Source organism: Telopea speciosissima, chromosome 3 (genome assembly GCF_018873765.1).
Source record: "Telopea speciosissima isolate NSW1024214 ecotype Mountain lineage chromosome 3, Tspe_v1, whole genome shotgun sequence".
Classification (NCBI taxonomy): domain Eukaryota; kingdom Viridiplantae; phylum Streptophyta; class Magnoliopsida; order Proteales; family Proteaceae; genus Telopea; species Telopea speciosissima.
The window spans coordinates 56,838,776-56,857,866 of record NC_057918.1 but is presented as its reverse complement, the minus strand read 5'-3'; the positions used below and the strand labels follow the sequence as shown (position 1 = coordinate 56,857,866).

At 40.7% G+C, this 19,091-nt stretch overlaps 2 protein-coding genes across 2 annotated transcripts; one reads left to right on the top strand and one right to left on the bottom strand.

The window, feature by feature from the left end:
* The first annotated feature begins 1,091 nt into the window (after positions 1-1,091).
* LOC122655326 (secreted RxLR effector protein 161-like) lies at positions 1,092-1,883 on the top strand. Its single transcript, XM_043849531.1, has one exon. The coding sequence runs from the start codon at positions 1,092-1,094 to the stop codon at positions 1,881-1,883; it is 792 nt and encodes a 263-aa protein (XP_043705466.1).
* Positions 1,884-3,385: 1,502 nt separating this feature from the next.
* Positions 3,386-3,733, bottom strand: LOC122655325. The gene has a single exon (XM_043849530.1). The coding sequence runs from the start codon at positions 3,731-3,733 to the stop codon at positions 3,386-3,388; it is 348 nt and encodes a 115-aa protein (XP_043705465.1).
* Positions 3,734-19,091: the final 15,358 nt, after the last annotated feature.

Sequence of the window (19,091 nt, the reverse complement as noted above, 5' to 3'; positions counted from 1 at the left end):
TTTGATGAAGGAAGGATTGGAACATCTGATGTAGCACCAGAGTTGAGCAAGACCTTGTTGATTGTAGACGGTGATTCTCACATGGATGTTGATGTGGATGTGCCCACAAATCCTATTATCCCAGCCACTACAGTTGTGGATGTGCCACTACCTGTGTTCGATGATCCGATACCAGCTGACATGGTCACACTACAGACCCTGAGCCTTTGAGGAGATCTATCAGGACTCGCAGATCTACCATTCACTCAGATTATGTCAAATATCTGAATGAATGTGAGTTCGACATCAGTAAAGAGGAAGATCATGTTACCTTTCTGCAGGCAATCAACAGTAGGGAGTCTGGAAAACGGGTGAAAGCTATGAAGGAAGAGTTACAATCCATGCACAATAATGGTGTTTGGGAGCTGGTGGATGTTCCACAGGGCTACAAAGCCATTGCTTCAAAATGGGTCTTTAAGACCAAGACTGATTCTCAAGGAAAGATAGAGCGCTACAAGGTCAGACTTGTGGCGAAGGGTTTCACACAGAGAGAAGGCATAGATTACTAGGAGACCTTCTCCCCAGTATCTTCGAAAAACTTATTCAGAATCATCATGGTCATTATAGCACACTTTGACCTTGAACTACATTAGATGGATGTGAAGATGGCTTTTCTGAATGGTGATCTAGCTGAGCAGCTATATATACGTCAACCCGAGGGTTTCGAGGAGAAAGGGAAGGAACATCAAGTTTGTAAGCTAAAGAAATCACTGTATGGACTGAAACAGGCTTCGAGACAGTGGTACTTGAAGTTCGATCAGATAGTGACCTCTTATGGTTTTGTTGAAAATGCAATTGATAACTGCATCTACCTGAAGGCTACCAGGGGTAGGTTCATTTTCTTGGTACTTTATGTAGATGATATCCTACTAGCCAGCAGTGATCTTGGTCTACTTCAGGAAACCAAGCAGTTTCTGTCTAGTAACTTTGAGATGAAGGACATGGGTGAGAGCACCTATGTACTTGGCATCGAGATAAGTCGTGATAGAAAGTGAGGTCTTCTTGGTTTATCACAGAGGGCTTACATTGATAGAATCTTGAAGAGGTTCAACATGTCCCAATGTTCTGGGAATGATGCACCCATCAGCAAAGGGGATAAGTTGAACAAGCAGCAGTGTTCAAAGAATAACCTTGAGAGAGACTCTATGAAGGACAAGCCCTATACTTCAGCCATGGGAAGCTTGATGTATGCACAGGTGCGCACTCGACCTGACATCACATTTGCAGTTAGCGTGCTTAAGAGGTTCCAGTTTGATGCAGGATTGGCTCATTGGATTGCAGCTAAGAAAGTAATGCGATACCTACTGAGGACCAGGGATTTCAGGCTAGTCTATAGAAGCGATGACAGACTTGAAGTGGTTGGATACTCAGATTCAGGTTTCAGTGGTTGTATTGATGACATGAAGTCAACTTCAGGTTATGTCTTCTTGATGGGTGGAGGTGCAGTTTCATGGAAAAGTGTCAAGCAGAGGATCATTACTTCATCTACCATGCAGGTGGAATTTGTGGCATTGTTTGAGGCAACCAAGCAGGCAGTATGGCTGAGAAATTTTATTACAGAACTAAAGGTTGTTGACTCCATCTCGAAACCTTTAAGGCTATGGTGTGACAACAACTCTGCAGTCATCTTTTCAAAGAACAACAAAAAGTCCAACAGCTCAAAGCATATTGAGATAAAGTATCTTCTTGTCAGAGAGAAGGTAACTGAAGGGGAGGTTGATGTTATACACATCCTTACTGAGAAGATGGTGGTTGATCCTCTCACTAAGGCTCTTTCAGTGGGAGTTTTCAGGGGTCATGTTACTAGCATGGGACTTATAGAGTATTTTGATATATTTGTTTAGTGGGAGTCTGTTTTTCCTCTTTTTGACTATTATTTGAGTTCTTTATTTAACCAGTGGTTTTTGTATTCTTTTTCCATCTTAATACATTTACTGGTTATGGTTTTATTATTTATTCTTATATGACATGTCTTGTGAGATGGCGGTTAGCCATAGGCGGTATTTAGCCAAGGATTTTAAAATGGCGGGTAAGCCATGGGCGGTGAGCCAAAGTATGGTATTAACTCAAGTTCATGGCGGTTTAGCTCAAGTATGAGTTAATGTCAAAGTGTACTACCTAAGAGGATTTTTAAGGTAGAGGACCTACAAGGAAAGAGCATTTACTTAGTGATCACTTGTTATGCTCTTGTTTTTTTGTTCATACATATACCCAAAGCGGTTCGCGTTAATAGATCATTTGTGGCTGTGATGACAGAAAATTGTATGCTGTATGTTGAGGCATGTCTTCTGCTATCATTCGACACAAGTAGGTATTAATAGAATCAAAATAATTTGAGTGGAGAATGGGACTCTAGCCAATTCCAATAGAAGATATGTGTATTAAATTTACCCAAGTGGGAGATTGTTGGGTTTTGGGCTTCATTAATCCATGCTAATCTTTATTGGGCCCATAATAGGTTACCCACTCTAGGCTAAGTCAAGGGTGTTTCTGACCTAACACATTATGGGAGTGTGATTAGGGTCAGGGTGAATATTATATATTCAACCCAAGATCCCCACAGCCGTCACTTGATTTATTAGAATTCCTACTCATGGGAGATTCAAGAGAAAGGCTGTGGAAGGCTATTGGGAAGGTCTAAAAGGTTGGGGATTGACTACAGCTATCAACCAAAAGGGTATGTCTCATGTATTGGGCCCATAATAGGTTACCCACTCTAGGCTAAGTCAGAGGTGTTTCTGACCTAACACATTGTGGGAGTGTGATTAGGGTCAGGGTGAATATTATATATTCAACCCAAGGTCCCCATAGCCGTCACTTGATTTATTAGAATTTCTACTCACGGGAGATTCAAGAGAAAGGTTGTGGAAGGCTATTGGGAAGGTCTAAAAGCTTGGTGATCGACTACAGCTATCAACCAAAAGGGTATGTCTCATGTTCCTTTATTTGTTTCTTACATTCCAAATCTGTATGGGATTATGTATGAGTGATTAGTGTTGCTAATCACAACATTACTAAAATGAATAAAATATGTTCCGACAGCTACTACGTCAACTTCATCTCTAGCTCCTATTCTGAAGGTGATCTCAATCTTTCTTGTCCTTCTGTTCTCCTGAAACCCCTGCAACATATTGCAAATGTGTGTGGTGGATCCAGAGTCCACACACCACATGTCAGTTAGTCCTACCAACAAAAGTGATCCAGTAACAAAAGTATCAAAAATACCTGTCTTTGTCTTATCCTTCTTCAAGGACGCAAGGTACTCTTGGCAGTTCCTCTTCCAATGTCCCGACTTACTGCAGTAGAAACACTTTCCCTTTTCAGCCTTTGCCATCTTCTCCTGTACTCATCCCTTTTTCACTCTGATTGACTTGCCTTTCTTCCCTTTCTTACTTCTCTTCTTATTTTTGTTCTTTGAAGACTGAGAAGCTTTCTCAGTGACAAGAGCTACAACTTTACTATTCTTGAGTGTACTTTCTGCTTCAACAAGCATGTTAGTAAGCTCAGAGACATTCTTAACCACCACTTTATTCATATGGTAATTCATAATGAATGACCCATCTGCATCAAAGAGTGAGGCAAAAATGATGCCAATTTTAAAATCAAGATCGAACAAAGTGCCAAAACCCTCAAGGTCCTGGAAGTGCTTATTTAGCTTCATCATATGATCCAGGATGGTGGTGCCATCAGTCATCTTGATGCAAACAGCGCTGAGGATATCCTTTGGCACGCAAAATAATCTTGCTTTCCAAAGTTTGTCTCTATATGTTTCATCACTTCTTTGGCGGTCTCCATGTAATCACATGAACTTTGCATGCTCTTGTCAATAGAACTAAGTATGTAGCCAGTGGCTAAAGCATCCTTCTATCTGAAGGACTCTCAGGCAATATAGTCATCCCCGTCAGTGGTTTTGGGTAAAGGAGGTGCATCAGAAGTAAGCACATTATGGATTTTCTCCGCTTTCAGAATAAGTATAAGCTTTGGCTTCCAGTCAAGGTAATTAGACCCGGTCAGTCTATTGTCATTCAGTAGGAAGGTAAGGGCATTGTTGTTCATCATATTGAGAAAGTAATTCTACAAACGATGTACAAGCAATTAATTAATAAAGCTTCCATTGAAAGAAATAAGAAAAACGTGCAACACTATTTCAATGGTAATTCACAGAATCAACATCCCTCTCAGTCGATAATGTGCATTAGAGTCTACTAAGCACTTGGAATGTCCACAGCTTAGCCTTTCGGAGTTCATTGTGCACTCCCTTTACTGTCAAAAACTATGCATAGTATTGACCTTCAATAAATTGGCCACCTAAGTGACAGGTTAGCCTTTCAGAGTTCACTGCACACTCAAGTCAAGTATGTACCTATCACTCAAAATTAATCATGATTTTAAGATAATACCCACATTCAGGGGCATACCTTACCCACCATGATTCATTCTTTATCACACTGGAGATGGGAGTAAGCGACTCATTCATCACTCGCTAAGGTTAGCCTTTCGGAGTTCCCAAAGTGCTCTCAAAATAGTCCCTACACCCATCATGATAGGAGGCCACAAGATTATAACCGTTTAAAGATTCCCGTATTAATACTTGCTTTAAAAGTTAAGGGTAATAAGATAAATTATTATGGATACACATCACTCATGTTACATCTAACATCCATAAATCATATGCATCTAGAAACACATAAAATAAAATAAGCTACCTTATAGACTAGCATGCATCAAACCATACAAACATTAATAAAAATATAAATGACATGGTCATAGGATTTTCCAAGTAATCTTCAACGCCTTGAAGCTTGAGAAGCTTCAACTTAATGCGGCATCCTCCAAGAAGATGTAGTTCCTCTTTCTCCATCTCAAAGTACATCATATGTCTTCAACTAGTTACATCCAATGAACTTAAAAATAAATTTAATAATTACAACCCTTGTGAAAACCTTGAGAAACCAACCCTTTAAAATTAGGGTTGCTCAAGGAGAGTTATAACCATTAAATGGGGAAAGAAGAAGGGGGGAATAGTAAAGTGACATAAAATTAAAATATGCACCACACAACTATCCCATGACCATTCCATGCTACAAAAAAAAGTTAACACAAAATACATCCCATGGCATTATATTAACATTTAAAAAATAATCCAAACATCAAAAGAGCACCCAACACTTGGATGAGCAATCTATACAAGGTATGAGGGTGATTTTGGTTTAAACATTTAACATTTGAAAATCATAATTTCATCCCAAGCATTATCTCATAGCACTTTATACAATAAGGTAAAATTGGTATTTCAAACCACATCTATTAATTACTCAATTCCATGTGCAAATCTGGAATTTTCTTAATTAATTGAAGTTTGAAACAAATGCATGCAATTGGTCATAATAAGAAATTAGATTAATTTAAAATTAATCAATCTCAATTTTGACCTTAAATCTCAAAAATAAAATGCAAGAAAAGGATTATAAGAATTTGGGTCGATCCATGTGGATTGATCCATCAACCCATACCCATGTGGCTCGATCCATTTGGGTTGCCCCTTGTGGATCACAACATGGGTCGACCCATGGGTCTTCCCCATGGTCCGGTCCAATATGACTCAATCCATGGTTCTAACCCACGGTTCGATCACCATGGCTCAATCCATGGGTCTTACCCATGGTTCGATTTTAATGTGGGTCTCATCTCAATTTTAATTCAAAAATAAAAAGAAGAAGATAAGAGAGAGAAATTAAAATTAGCAATTAAGATTAATTTGTCTCCAAGTAAACCTTTTAGAAATAGAAACTCAATACAACTCTTGTATTATAGAATCACAATCCAATTCTACTTTTCTTTTAAAACAAAACAAATCTAGAGTTTGAGTTAGTTTAGGAAACACTTTCCAAAATTAATTCAAATCAAAGATTTATTAATGATCTCTTCTAATCTAAATAGGAAACTATGAAAGCTTCCTAATTTGTTCAAAACACCATTAGAGAATCATCAACCAACCTCCATTGAAGGACCTTCAAACAAGACCTCCATTAATGGAGCTAAAACAAGAATATGGGAGAAGAAGACAATGACCAAATTCAAATCCCAACCCCCATACCCCTCTTTTTTTTTCTTTTGCCGCTGGCTGCCCCACGCTCACGCAAGGCAGCAACTTGCTGCTTGCGCGAGCTTTGGCAGCGAGCTATTGCTTGCACAAGTACAGGCAGCAACCTGCTGCCGCCCCCACGCCCTCCTTGCCTTTCCTCCTCATGCCCAGCGCATCCTCTATTAGGCGCACAACTACGAAATCGACTGTGCTCCTAACCACGCTGCTCTCTTTCTCTCTTTCTCCTTTTGCAAAGACGATGCCCCATGTGGGGTGTTCGAATGCTTGATTTTTCTTGTTCAAAACAGAAAAATCCTATGAGAGAAAAGATTAGAAAAAGAGGAAGAAGATAGAGAAGAACATGGAACCAAAAAATAGAAGCCCAAAACCATGACATAGATTGCAAACAAGAACATCTAATGTATTCAATGAAGAACCATCATTCTGATGCCAATTGTTAGCGACAGCAGAAGCAAATCGATTCAAAATCAAGTTCAAAAATTTTAAGCACAAGGATCTCATTGAATACATGAACATCATACTAACCTTGATGGGGATGGAATAGTTACCTAGAACACACAAGTGGCATGTTCCTCCAAAAGAATGCAGCACAAGGTCACGAACACCAAAGCTTGCTTTGCTCTCCAATGGCCAAAGCTTGAGGTTGAAGAAGGAGACTCTTCCCTTTTCAACTCTCAACTCTCTAAAATTATTAACAAGTGAGAACTAATGACTAGTTCTTAAAATTGACCTAAGCCTTCTCTTTTAAAGAGAATGCTTATTTTGGAGATTACAATCTAACGGTTCAAATCGTCCCAAGTGGTGTGATCCTAAAGGGTAGCCCTTTAAGTTATCCATATTTGCACATAAGCAAATCTCTACAATAAAGTTTTCTTAAATTGCATAACAGGACATCTCTACAAAAGGCGTAACTTGAAAATCTCCAATTGGTAGATGTTTTAATACACTTTCTCCCCACTACTAACATCCATCATAGACCCCCACAACCATGGAATAAAACTCACCGCCTCAATTCCGGTCTACTATAATTAATCATGAGAGTGTCTAAGACTTTGAATGGCCGAAAAACATTTGAAAACTATTTTCAAAATAATTTAATTTAATAATAATAAAATAAAATTCTCTTTTGCAAACACTTAGCAAATACCAAGGCCTTGGATTTGGCACAATCAAATCTGATAACTCTCTTTTGGATGTTCTCCCTATATGGGCAGTGGAAACCACAGCTATTACTATCCGGATTGCATACACCAAGTGACCGATATATAGTTAGTCCTTTTGGTAGACATCAACCATTGACTCCCCACAACTGCATACAACACGAATAAAATAGCAAGTATCTCTCAAGTATGAAAAAAATAACTACCGAAGATTCTCGTCACAGATCAAAACACGACGGTGAATAATCCAGGAATCTCTGTGGATCAATGTTCAATACTATATGTGCCCATATTTACTTTTTTACCCAATCCCTATTGAACGAATGTATAATACGGCAATCATAGAACAGATTACCCAACTCTATCCAAAGTTGTGAACAACAAACGGTGTAAAGTGGGCAGTTGCACTAAAGAACAATTATGACAAGCACATAATATTTGTAAATCAATTAATTAATTTAATCAAATTAATCGGGTTTGATGGACACACATCAATATGTAACATATCCAACACATAGACCCTAAGTCTAGGACTCCATCTCATATCACTGTCGGTGTCCACTAGCATTGCCTTGCGAATATAGGCATCCAAGTCTTATACCTACCCCTCCAAAAGGTCAATCCGCACGTGAGTTTTGGTAAATTCATGCCGCATGACAGTGAATCCTGTTCAGCTGAGCCATGTTGGTACCCAGCTGTGATATGGCCTACATGATCCTATCTACATTGGTACCCTCTGTAGGACCAGTAGAAGAAGATGCATTGTCCATCGTCTATCTATGTGGGACCTCTTCTCCATAGCCCTCCACAGGAGGAACCAGCAGCCATCGCTGAATGTGTCGGACTGGATGTGCATCCTCGAGATTGAACTACAATCTAAGGGTCCCATGTCTGCCTCCTTTGAATCCTCATCACTCAGGTCGACGTGACAGTGCTCGAAGATAGTGGTGAGCAGCCTCCCGTAGGGAAAATCAAGGTCTTGAGTAGGCTTGGCCACAGTGTAGGCCATGGTTCGAAGCATTGCGTATGGAAGGCTAAGCTGCTTCCCTTTGTAGAGGCAGTACACCAAGTAGCCCATATATAGAAGGCTCACTGTGGTGCCCTCCCTTCGGTAAAAGGTTGTGTTGAACTATACGGCTCAACACCCATTGCGAACGACCAAATTTGGTCTCAGTCACCTTCACACCCTTGGCTCCATTTGAAACGGTGAGGTACAATTCCTAGTAGTCCTTCGGCTCCAAAAAGCTATATGCATCTTTCCCAGGAGGACAATAGACCTTCTCCCTTGTTGCGGACGCTCCAATGATGATTGCTAGCTGCCTATCATTGAAGGAGACAGTCACCCCCTTCACTTAAGTCATGAGCCGATGGTTGGGAGAGTTCTCGTACTTCATCTCCAAGTTGGCGTAGAAGTGTTAGATCAACTTTGGGTAGTACAACTTAGGGGGTGTGAGTATGGAAGTCCACCCCAAGGCGTCGAACCTCTCGGTAACCTTGAAATCTATGTAGTCATCCGCTATTATATCCCTGCCCTCTAAAATGGTCTTTGACCTGAAATGATTGTGATAAAGGTCATGTGCCTCATCGGACCAAAACCACCGAGCATGATTTACTACCGGTGCAGGGCGATGGGTAAAAGTCTTGCGTTGTTTGGGAGCCATTGTCTGGATGGTACCTACAATGACAAGAACAAACAAAGAAAGGAAACCATAAGAATTTGAAGCAATATGGTTAACATGTAAGAATGTATGACATTAGGAAATTTGGGGGAACTGGACTAATAGCCCTAATGGCACAATTCTAAATTCCTCTCCCAAAAATACAATAAGAGTGGAGATGTACTCATTGGGTTACATAGGAAAAACCTATAATTTGGGGGAATGGGGAATAAATGTATAATGACCTAAGGACATAATATGAACAAGGTTTACAAGCTCAAATATACATGAAACATAATGTATTGTAAGCTATTCATGAAAGACCCAAGGAAAAAGGGGAAATTTTGACCTAGGGCATCCAAAAATTCAATTCCAAGGTCAAAATTCACACATGGATGACAAATGCGTGAATGGTATGCTTACATAAACCATATAAGATGCGAATGAAATGAGAAATAGCGTACATAGAGGTTTCATTACAAAAAAAAAAAAATAGCAAAACATCCATGGAAGTGAAACCTAGGTTAACCAAGTACACCAAAAATCTAAAAATTTAGGTTGGGGTAAGCAAAACCTTACCTAGATGTGATTTGGCACAAATATGCAAGAGATTGAACCCCAAAATGAGTGGGAAGTCACCTAGGGAGGAAGGGGCGGTCGCAATATCTGTTCTCCAGAGCTCAAGAGTGAAAGAGAATTTGGGACAGAATGGAAAAATAAACCACGGGTTCAAATGTTAAGTGAAGTCCCGCAGCAATCGCAGAGGTGGTCGTACGACCTGTTGCAATCGCCACTTCAACCGCCTAGGCCAAAGGTGGATTTTAGTTATGAATCTGACATGCTTGCATAGTGTTTGGTAAAATGCCTCATCATGCATGCTTAGGAATTTTGATTGAATAGGCATCATGTATCATTGCATTTCATTGTTGTAATATATTTCTAAATTTTGTTCAAGGCATATGGAAGGATTTCATTGGTTGTTTGCATATTGTTTGATGGTATCATAGATAATAGGGCATTCATGCATGTGGATGGGATCCGGGAGCCGAGGGTAATGTCGGTCCCATGATTGCCAGGTGGATATTAGATTTACATCTTACATTAGGTTGGACATGGGCTTGTGGTGGACCGATCGTACCTTCGGTACCACATTCGTCGTGCTTGTATGTGGTTGTGTATACCATAGGAGACGGGAGGATAGTGTGGCCAATGAGTGATTTTGGTACTATGATCTCGGCCTATGGGCATATGCATTCGCATGCACCTTCCTGTATGTGTATGTCTATGGTAGGGGAGACGAGAGGATGGTGTGGCCGATGAGTGATTCCAATACCATAATCTCGGCCCCTAAGCATATGTGTATGCATGCAACTCATTTCATATTAGATGCATGATGGTTAGACTGAAATAAACCTATTCTATAACTCTTTCTAACAGGGGTTTATGTGTTGGACAACCCTATATGGTAAGCTTAATGAGATTGTCGAGGTACCACATCCATTGTACGATGATGATTCTTTCTAGAAGTGGAAGATTTTGGGTTCCAACCGTATCTTCGAAACTGAATGCTAGTATGGGGTTTAACTTGGGGGTTTGCGGACAATCTCCTGAGGAAACCGGTACTAAAGGCTCCCACCTACAACTCGGGTTTGACATCATTGAGTTCTGCCATTTCTCAGACCAAGGATGCTGCCTAAGGTGTTGCAGTAGCATTATACTCATGACTTAATATTGTTGCTAGGTGATTATTAAATTAAATGAATCCATGCATCATGTGCTATCATTCATTAATTGTTGTGTATGTTTGTGTGGTCTGATTCTCTTACTGGGCTTAGTGAAGCTCATACCACGTGTATACCTTCTTTTTAGATGTTGATGCAGGTTATACTATGCCAGAGGGCATTGACGGTACTATTGATATGATGGATTATGGAGATGATTGGTGCGTTCCCGAGTCCGATGGACACGGAACCGATTGTAGATGCAATGACTTTGCCTACGGTGCTCAGTGATGCGATCGAGCATGGATTCCTCATAAACTCTTTACCTTTACTTTTATCTTGGATTGAGATGTATTCGGTGTTAGGAAAATGGTCCTACACTCTACTTCCTCCAAGACATCCCTATGATGATGTTTTGATGATAACAAATAAGACTTGGACTAATGCTTGTGTTCTAAGTGTTTAAGAGTTAAAGCATAGCATCAAGTGAGGGGGAGCATATACAAGTGTTCAAAGACCACTTTCAAAGAAAATTGAAGCTTGAAAGTCAAAGACATATGTTTAGAAGCTTAAAGCATTGAAGAATTGATGATTTTTTTATTGAAGACTTTGTCTATTTACAAATATATAATTTCTATTATTTCTTGAGTCACATTTGATGTAATGCACATACACACACGCATGCATCCATCTAGAATGACCTTAGGAGATTCGAACTCCTGATCATGTGACCAATTGGGTTTGAAATACCCAAAACAACCCCTGAGGAAATTAGACTTAAATTCACTGAATTTGCCTAATCCGGCATACCGGATCCCAATCCGGCATACCGGATTAATGGGTGTCTCAGAGAAACACCTCCAGTAACCCCTTTACCCATGCTGGATAAGGATCCAGCATACCGGATCCTCTCTTGGGTGTATTTTGCCCTGATCCGGCATACCGGATCCCAATCCAACATACTGGATCAGTGCTTGACTAATTAAATATGACCGTTATTCTCCTGTTTCTTAAGGAAAGTAGGTAATCCGGCATACCGGATTACTTATAGAATGTGGGATTCTTTTCTTAATTGGATTCCTAATTGGTTCTAAGCCTCTAGCCTATAAATACCCTCTTGATTAGTGTTCTAAACACTACAACAATCATCAATCAAGAGCTCTAAGCAATCAAGCACTCCCTTGTGAGATATTATTCTTTCAAGATCAAAGAAGATCGAAGAAATTCAATCTCATTCTTGCTCCTTCATTGCATACTTGCATCCAAGCTACATTGACTAAGAGGTAGCACTCATTCTACTAAGTTTTAAGGTAATCCTAAACTACTTAGTACTTTACTTAAAATTGTTGTTGAGTCCTCTTGCTCCAAATCAAGAGAATGAGCCCTCTTGCTTATTTCTCAAGAGTAGTCATTTGAGTCCTCTTGTTCATATTTTCAAGAGTAGTTGTACGAGTTCTCTTGCTCACTCAAGATTCGTTATAGTGAATTCTCTCTAAGGTGAGAGGAGTGGACGTAGGCACATTTTGGCCGAACCACTATAAATTGTTTGTGTCTTTTTACATTGCTTGTCTTTACTCTTCTCTATCTTTATTGTTTGATTTTATTTTCGTATAGTTATTTTAATTTTTGAACCTATACCTATTCACCCCCCCCCCCTCTAGGTGAATTCACATTCGGTGGGCTTGGCCCTAACTTACTTTCTAGTCTTGCCTTGAGATGTAATAACTTTGATATATTTATAATTATGTCTACTTGAGAACCTTAGGTTGTTTATATGGATAAGACAGACATGGTTATGAAAATATAATATCATAATTAGCTTCCAAACTCTGATTTATTATATATATATATATACTCTTCCACTGCTCGATGATAGATGTGTTTGGTTAGGGATTGTGAGGGCTATCTACTACTTTTGTGATCTTGGATATGTTGGAGTACGTGTATGTGCATCCTAGTCACACTACCCTGGGTGTCGTGAGGTGAGGTGTGACAACTTGATATCAGAGCAAAAGTTCTGTTATAGCCTAAACTCATAGTCTACGAACCCATAGCCTACTCAGCGTTAAGATCTAACTAATATAAAATTCAAGAAAATAATAAGTACATAGGAAGGATAAATAGGTAAAAAAAAAAAAAGGACGTACCCAGTGCACAAGGCTCCCGCATTTAGCAGGGTCTGGGGAGGATAAATAGGTAATTTCATTTAAATAAGATGTGAAGCCTTTATTGATCTTTTGGAAACTTGCCACCCGGCATACACAGATTCAAAACATTAAGTAAAAGGAGAATACATAAGTAACTGGAGAAAAGAGGGACACTGATAAATTAGAAACTAACCTAATTGCATAATTTAAAGACAATAAAACATCAAGAAACAAGCAAATAGATCCTAAGTCTATCACTACTACTGTAGTGGTGGTGGCGATGAGTGTGGGGATGGAAGCCCAAATTGATACATGATCCTCTGCACTTTGTTCTCGAGCTTCGCCATTCTCTGGTCCATGCTGGAAAATTTTGAACCTATGATTTGGCTCATGTTACCAAAATTATATTCCATGACTCGAGACACATGGACCCATCCAGCTGGTCTAGGCATAGCCCTAGAACTGGAGGCCTCTGCTGTGAATGCGGGAGGAGCTGGAACTGACTCATGGCTGTGATAACTCCTCTGTGGGAGATCACCCTCATCCTCAAAAATCTCTGTACATTCTTGTTGTTCTTGTTCCTCTTCCTCCTCTTGTTCTTAACCCTCTCGATTTTCACCCCCTTGACTTCATTCTCTGCCTCCCTAGCTATACCTTGAGGTATTTCGTCCTCATTGACCTCTACCCCAACTATTTTCATCCTCTTCAATGATGTGCCATCGAAGGGCATGTCCCTAGGAATTCTAACCTCTCCCCTAATGTCGACACCACAATGGAAGAACAACTTGGTAAGCAATTTAGCATAGGGGAGACTTCCATCTGTTGGGTTGGCTACCCTAACCACCATCATCTTCCAGGTAATATTTGCCATATTGATGTTGCAGCCGGCATAAAAACATAGAGTGATGAAACCCTGTAGTGCAAAGAATTGGTGAAGGTGATCGGCGGCAGGCACTATATTTAGTTGCACTGTTAGGCATAGCACCCTTGGGGTTGTCATGAGTTGTGCAGTCAACAACCACCCTTTCTTGCCAGGATCTCTTAGTACTCCGATCATGTTATTTTTTTCTTAGGCACTAATGAAGCTCTTAGTTGTAACTTGGGAAGAATTAAACAACACCTCACCATCGTTGTCGATGCCTAAAATCTCCGCCAATTGGGAAGCAATGAATTTGTTGTCCATCCCTTTAACCCAGCTCGTGATGCAGAAGCCCTCATCTCCGTCGTAGTTGGCATGTAAGTTGCAATAAAAATATCGCACCAAGCGTGGGTAAAATCACTTCATTGGTTGAAGAATGGGTGTCCAACCCATGGCATTAAATCTCTCTTCGACATAGTAGGTAGTGAAGTCTTTCGATACAACATACCTCTCGCCTACTAGCCCCGCATCGGAGTACATAGGCCAATTCTCCTCATATTGGATCGATCAAAACCAAAATTGATCGAATCGGGGCACCCGAGGCTCTTGTGGGGCATTACGACCTTGACGGGGAGCCATTGTGAGATGTCTACACACATGAAACAACAATACATGGTTTCCAATGAATAAAGAGCATAATTCATGTGTTTGAAACAATCAATATGTGGGTGTTTGAAGTTTTCTGCCCTAACCATTCTTGAAAACAAGGAAGAAGCAACTTAAAAATTTTTAAACAGTTGGAAACTTACCTTGTACGCGTGGGAGTTCGAATTTTAGATCGAAATCACGAAGTCTTGGACCAATGTAGGTTTTGGTGTTTGGAGGTGTGTGGAGCAAACACTAGAGCTCAAAATCTCAATTTGGACAAGTTAGAATGAGCCTAAGGCCCTCATAGGTAAAAATCCCATGTAGGCGGTCAGCTGCCTAGCACCCAACAGTTGCTGCCCACCTGTCGCTTTCTCCTGGGCTGTGCAGATCCATCTGCCGCCTGGGAAGCGACTGATGGAGACTAGCTATGAGGATATGTTCCCTCCACGTCGCGACCCGTAGGGCGTTTTGGTTTGCTCTTCAATGGAGAGAGAAGGAAGGTGTCTTCTCGATGTCAAATTATAGGCGGATGGGGGTCATACAATAATATGGAATGGAGTCGCCACCTAGGATTAGGGCCTAGGACCCAATTGGTGTAGCCATGTGAAGGGCTACATGATTCTGTTTGGTCTGGTTAGAGATTCGGGGCAAGTGGTCAGGTTACGAGAGTTCTGGATAAACCGGTCTTTCTACTAGATGTTGGTTTTCAAATATTCTCCCTTTATGAATGTCATATACCCACATTTATGGCTAAATAATGATGCACAAACTGTTAAATGAATTAAACTATGTTATAATAACTACTATGTACACTACACGGGAATACTAAAAGAGTCCACATTGTGCCAAAATTAAAGGTTAACGATAGAGATGTATACCTGTATGCTAAAAAAATAATACAATTATGAAAAATGCAATGCAAAAGACATCCCCCGGCTCAGGTGGAGACAAACGACTAACTTTGTCCTCTTTCAGACAGAGTAACGGCTTACAAGTGTTGAATCTTTGGGGCTCAGACAGAATAATGGCGTTGCAAGGTTTTGGGAGCTAGATCCCCGATTCTCGGACAGAATGGCTACGCCATAGGGGATTCCTGAGAATCAGGCGAAAAAGGTCGAAGAAGTCGGGTTCAGATAACCCAGACTTCGAACAGAGGGACAGGGTTCAAAAACTCAAAAACGGGTTGGGGGAAGGCCCCGAAACAAGGAATTGGAAAGAAAGGGGAAAACTGGGCTCTGGAGGGTTCCTCCTCTCCCAAAAACTTGGATTGTGCAAATGAGGGGGGAGAGGGCATTTATAGACAAAAATGGGCTCTGCGGTGCTGCGACGGGGCTCTTGGGCGCCGCACAATAGGGTCACAATGCAGCACGGTGGGATCGCGGGTTATCTCGGCTCGTGGTTACAGTGCGGCATTGTGGGGCCGCACGCGTGCTAGTACGCCAGATTGTCGTGTTTTACCCGTGCAATGTTGCGTGCGATGCATGCTCCGCAGGAGTCATGAGGATGTTATGAATGCTCGGGCTCTTTGTGTGCTTTTGTGATTGATAAAGGATGGGTTTCAGGGGACATTGTTAGTCATTTGTGTCCAATTGTCGTCATTGTCAGGGGAGTGACAAAATTCAACGTCTACAGTTGCCCCTTTTTGGTTGAGGCCTGTGCCAACAACCGAAGGGCGAAGACTAATGACCGCTTGATTTTGTCACCAGGAGCATGTATTGCCGTCACTTTGCTCATAGGTGACAAAGTTGAACAATAAAACTGCGTTTCGGTAAACCATTCAGTAAATCTTCTTAGGTTGAGCATATACTACCGTCACTTTGCTCATGGGTGACTGAATTGAACGATAAAACCACGTTTCTTCCTCGAAAAAAAAATGCTAAAAACCTTATCATTCAATGGGTCAATGGCCGATCGGGCCGATGGCAATGGGCGATCAAGCTGTTGGCAAAGATCGGATGGCAATGGGTGATCTCACTTAAAGGGAAGATCAGACGGCAACAAGCGATTAAGTTGTTGGCAAAGATCGGTTGTCAATGGGTGATCTCACTGAAAGCGAAGATCAGACGGCAAAGAGCGATCAAGCTGTAGGCAAAAATCTGATGGTAAAGGGTGATTTCACTGAAAGCGAAGATCATACGGCAACCGGCGATCAAGCTGTTGGCAAAGATCGGATGGCAATGGGTGATCTCACTGAAAGCGAAGATCATACGGCAACAGATGATCAAGCTGTCGGCAAAGATCAGATGGCAATGGGATCTCACTAAAAGCGAAGATCAAACGGCAACGGGCGATCAAGCTGTTTGGCAAAGATCGGATGGCAATGGGTGACCTCACTGAATCGAAGATCAAATGGCAACGGGCAATCAAAAGATCGGATGGCAATGGGTGATCTCACTAAAAGTTAAGATCGGATGGCAACGGGTGATCAAGCTGTCAGCAAAGACCGGATGGCAATGGGTGATCTCACTGAAAGCAAAAATCAGACGGCGACAGGCGATCAAGTTGTCGACGAAGATCAGATGGCAATGGGAGTATAGCGGAGATTAGTGAGGGTGAGGTGGCATTTCTTCCCTGTACTTTGACCTTTTGAGGATGAGGTGGCATTGCTCACCTGTGCTTTGACTTTTTGAAGATGAGGTGGCATTGCTTGCCTATGCTTTGGCTTTTTGAGGGGGAGGTGGCATTGCTTCTTGTGCTTTGACTTTTGGACGATGCGGTGGCATTGCTTGCCTGTGCTTTGACTTTTCAAGGATGAGGTGGCATGGCTCGCCTATGCTTTATTAACCCATCATGGCTATCTTAAATAATCCTCCGATGTCTAGTTCCTCTTCAACAGCTCTCAGCTTCTTCGAGGGTGACCCAGTCGACATTATCCTGAAAGAAGACTTCCAATCCAGGCTGGAAACTTCCAATGTTATGACCGAACCAAGGCTCGATGTTTCCACAGTAAGGGAAGCTCTCCCATTTCTTGACGAAAAACCCATTGAAAGTCTTGAAATATGGAGACGGTTTCCTCATTTTAGAAGTGTTCGCCTTCTGGCATTCTTAGTTCATCCCCCTCAGGATTGCTTCCTTTCTCTGGTGCTTTATACCCCAGCCCGTGGTAGTTGCCATATATCGGATAGTTAGGGAATTCTAAAATTCCTTGTTGATTCTTTCCGAATCCTAGGAAATATTCCATATTGTTCATCATCTTCAGGACTGTCTTGTTCCATATTGACTGATATCTAGACGGGATCATCTCCTTTGTTCCTGAGGTCACCACACTGATTGCCCCAATCTCAAATCCTCCTAGATGGATGTCTGCTGAGGTTTTCCCACCTACTTCAAGGTTCACCAATGTGTTGAACCATCTCTGCCGCCAAAGATAGTGATCATTTTTCCTTCATAAATGAATTTCAATTTCTGATGCAGGCTTGAGGATATTACTCCTTTAGAATCCAGCCAAGGTCGTCCCAATAGCATATTGAATGATGCTCGAATGTCGATCACTTGACAATCCACGGTGAATTGAGCAGGTCCAATTCGGATGATAGTGGTCAAAATTCCCAGACCTTTCCTTCTTGTATTGTCATAATTCAACCTCGATTGAATTTATGTGTCCATCAAAACCGATCTTGTATAAATTGAATCGTTTATTTGTTTTGGTTTAATATTATCACAAGCGCTATAAACTTTTTGAGATGTTTGTGTCATAAAGTTTACACTTTAAATTGGAGTCACGACAACGATTTTGGCTAGGCACCCTCGTCGCATTGGGTACGCCTAGGCATGTTGATATCAAGGTAGAAATGCGAGCACACATACGTGTGTGTTGGGGAAGAATTCTTATCATGTCAATTCCCTCATGTATTACTGTCAGTTGTAGGTAAAGGATAGACACAGGTCATCGAGACCTTATACCTGAGAGGGCCTTGTCAGTGCAAAATGTGAACGCGCACTTTGGTATATCAATGACTAAGGTCCTATGGTCTAAAGCCGATATACTGGGTGCAGATAAGCATTTTGTGATTGAAAGAATCACTCAACAAGGTTTCCATTGTCCAATTGGGGAACATCAACAGAGAGATCGTTTGTGGATGGTCAGATGAGAATCAGGATCCTATACCGTTTTAGAAATGCTTTGCAAAATTTATTTTCATATAAAATGTTAATTATATGTATGAATTTAATTAAAGTGTTTAAATCAAATTTTGCGATTCCGATCACGTACAATCATACACAGATGCTCAGATATGGACATGTACTATGAAATGGGGTTTGGCAGTATTTGCATACAAGCCCTAGATTCTATAATGATAATGTTGATTAGTGGAGGGTTGGAACATAATAAAATTTTATTATGTAATTATTCATTTTGAGAATAGTTTGTTAATTAAATAATTAATTTATTTTATTTAATGGATATGGTGAAACATTATCAATTATCCATTGTAATAAAAATATTTAATTATTTTATATTTCCCTTTAAGATTTTAATTATTCGCTATTTGATGCACTTGTATTGGTCCTATTGGACGTTGGGATTCAAGTCAACTTTGAGGAGAGAGTGATTCACTCATTGAGATTTTTTTTTTTTTTTTTTTTTTTTGGTAGAACACTCTCATTGAGAATGCAAAAAAGGATTTTTGGCTCCACATATAAAAACAAATTCAAGGGGAGGAGGCTGGCCGAATCTCTCTCTCTCTCTGTTTGTGTTCTTTTGCTCAAGCATTAGAGTTTGAGAATTAGGGTTTGGTGAAACCTTAGAATT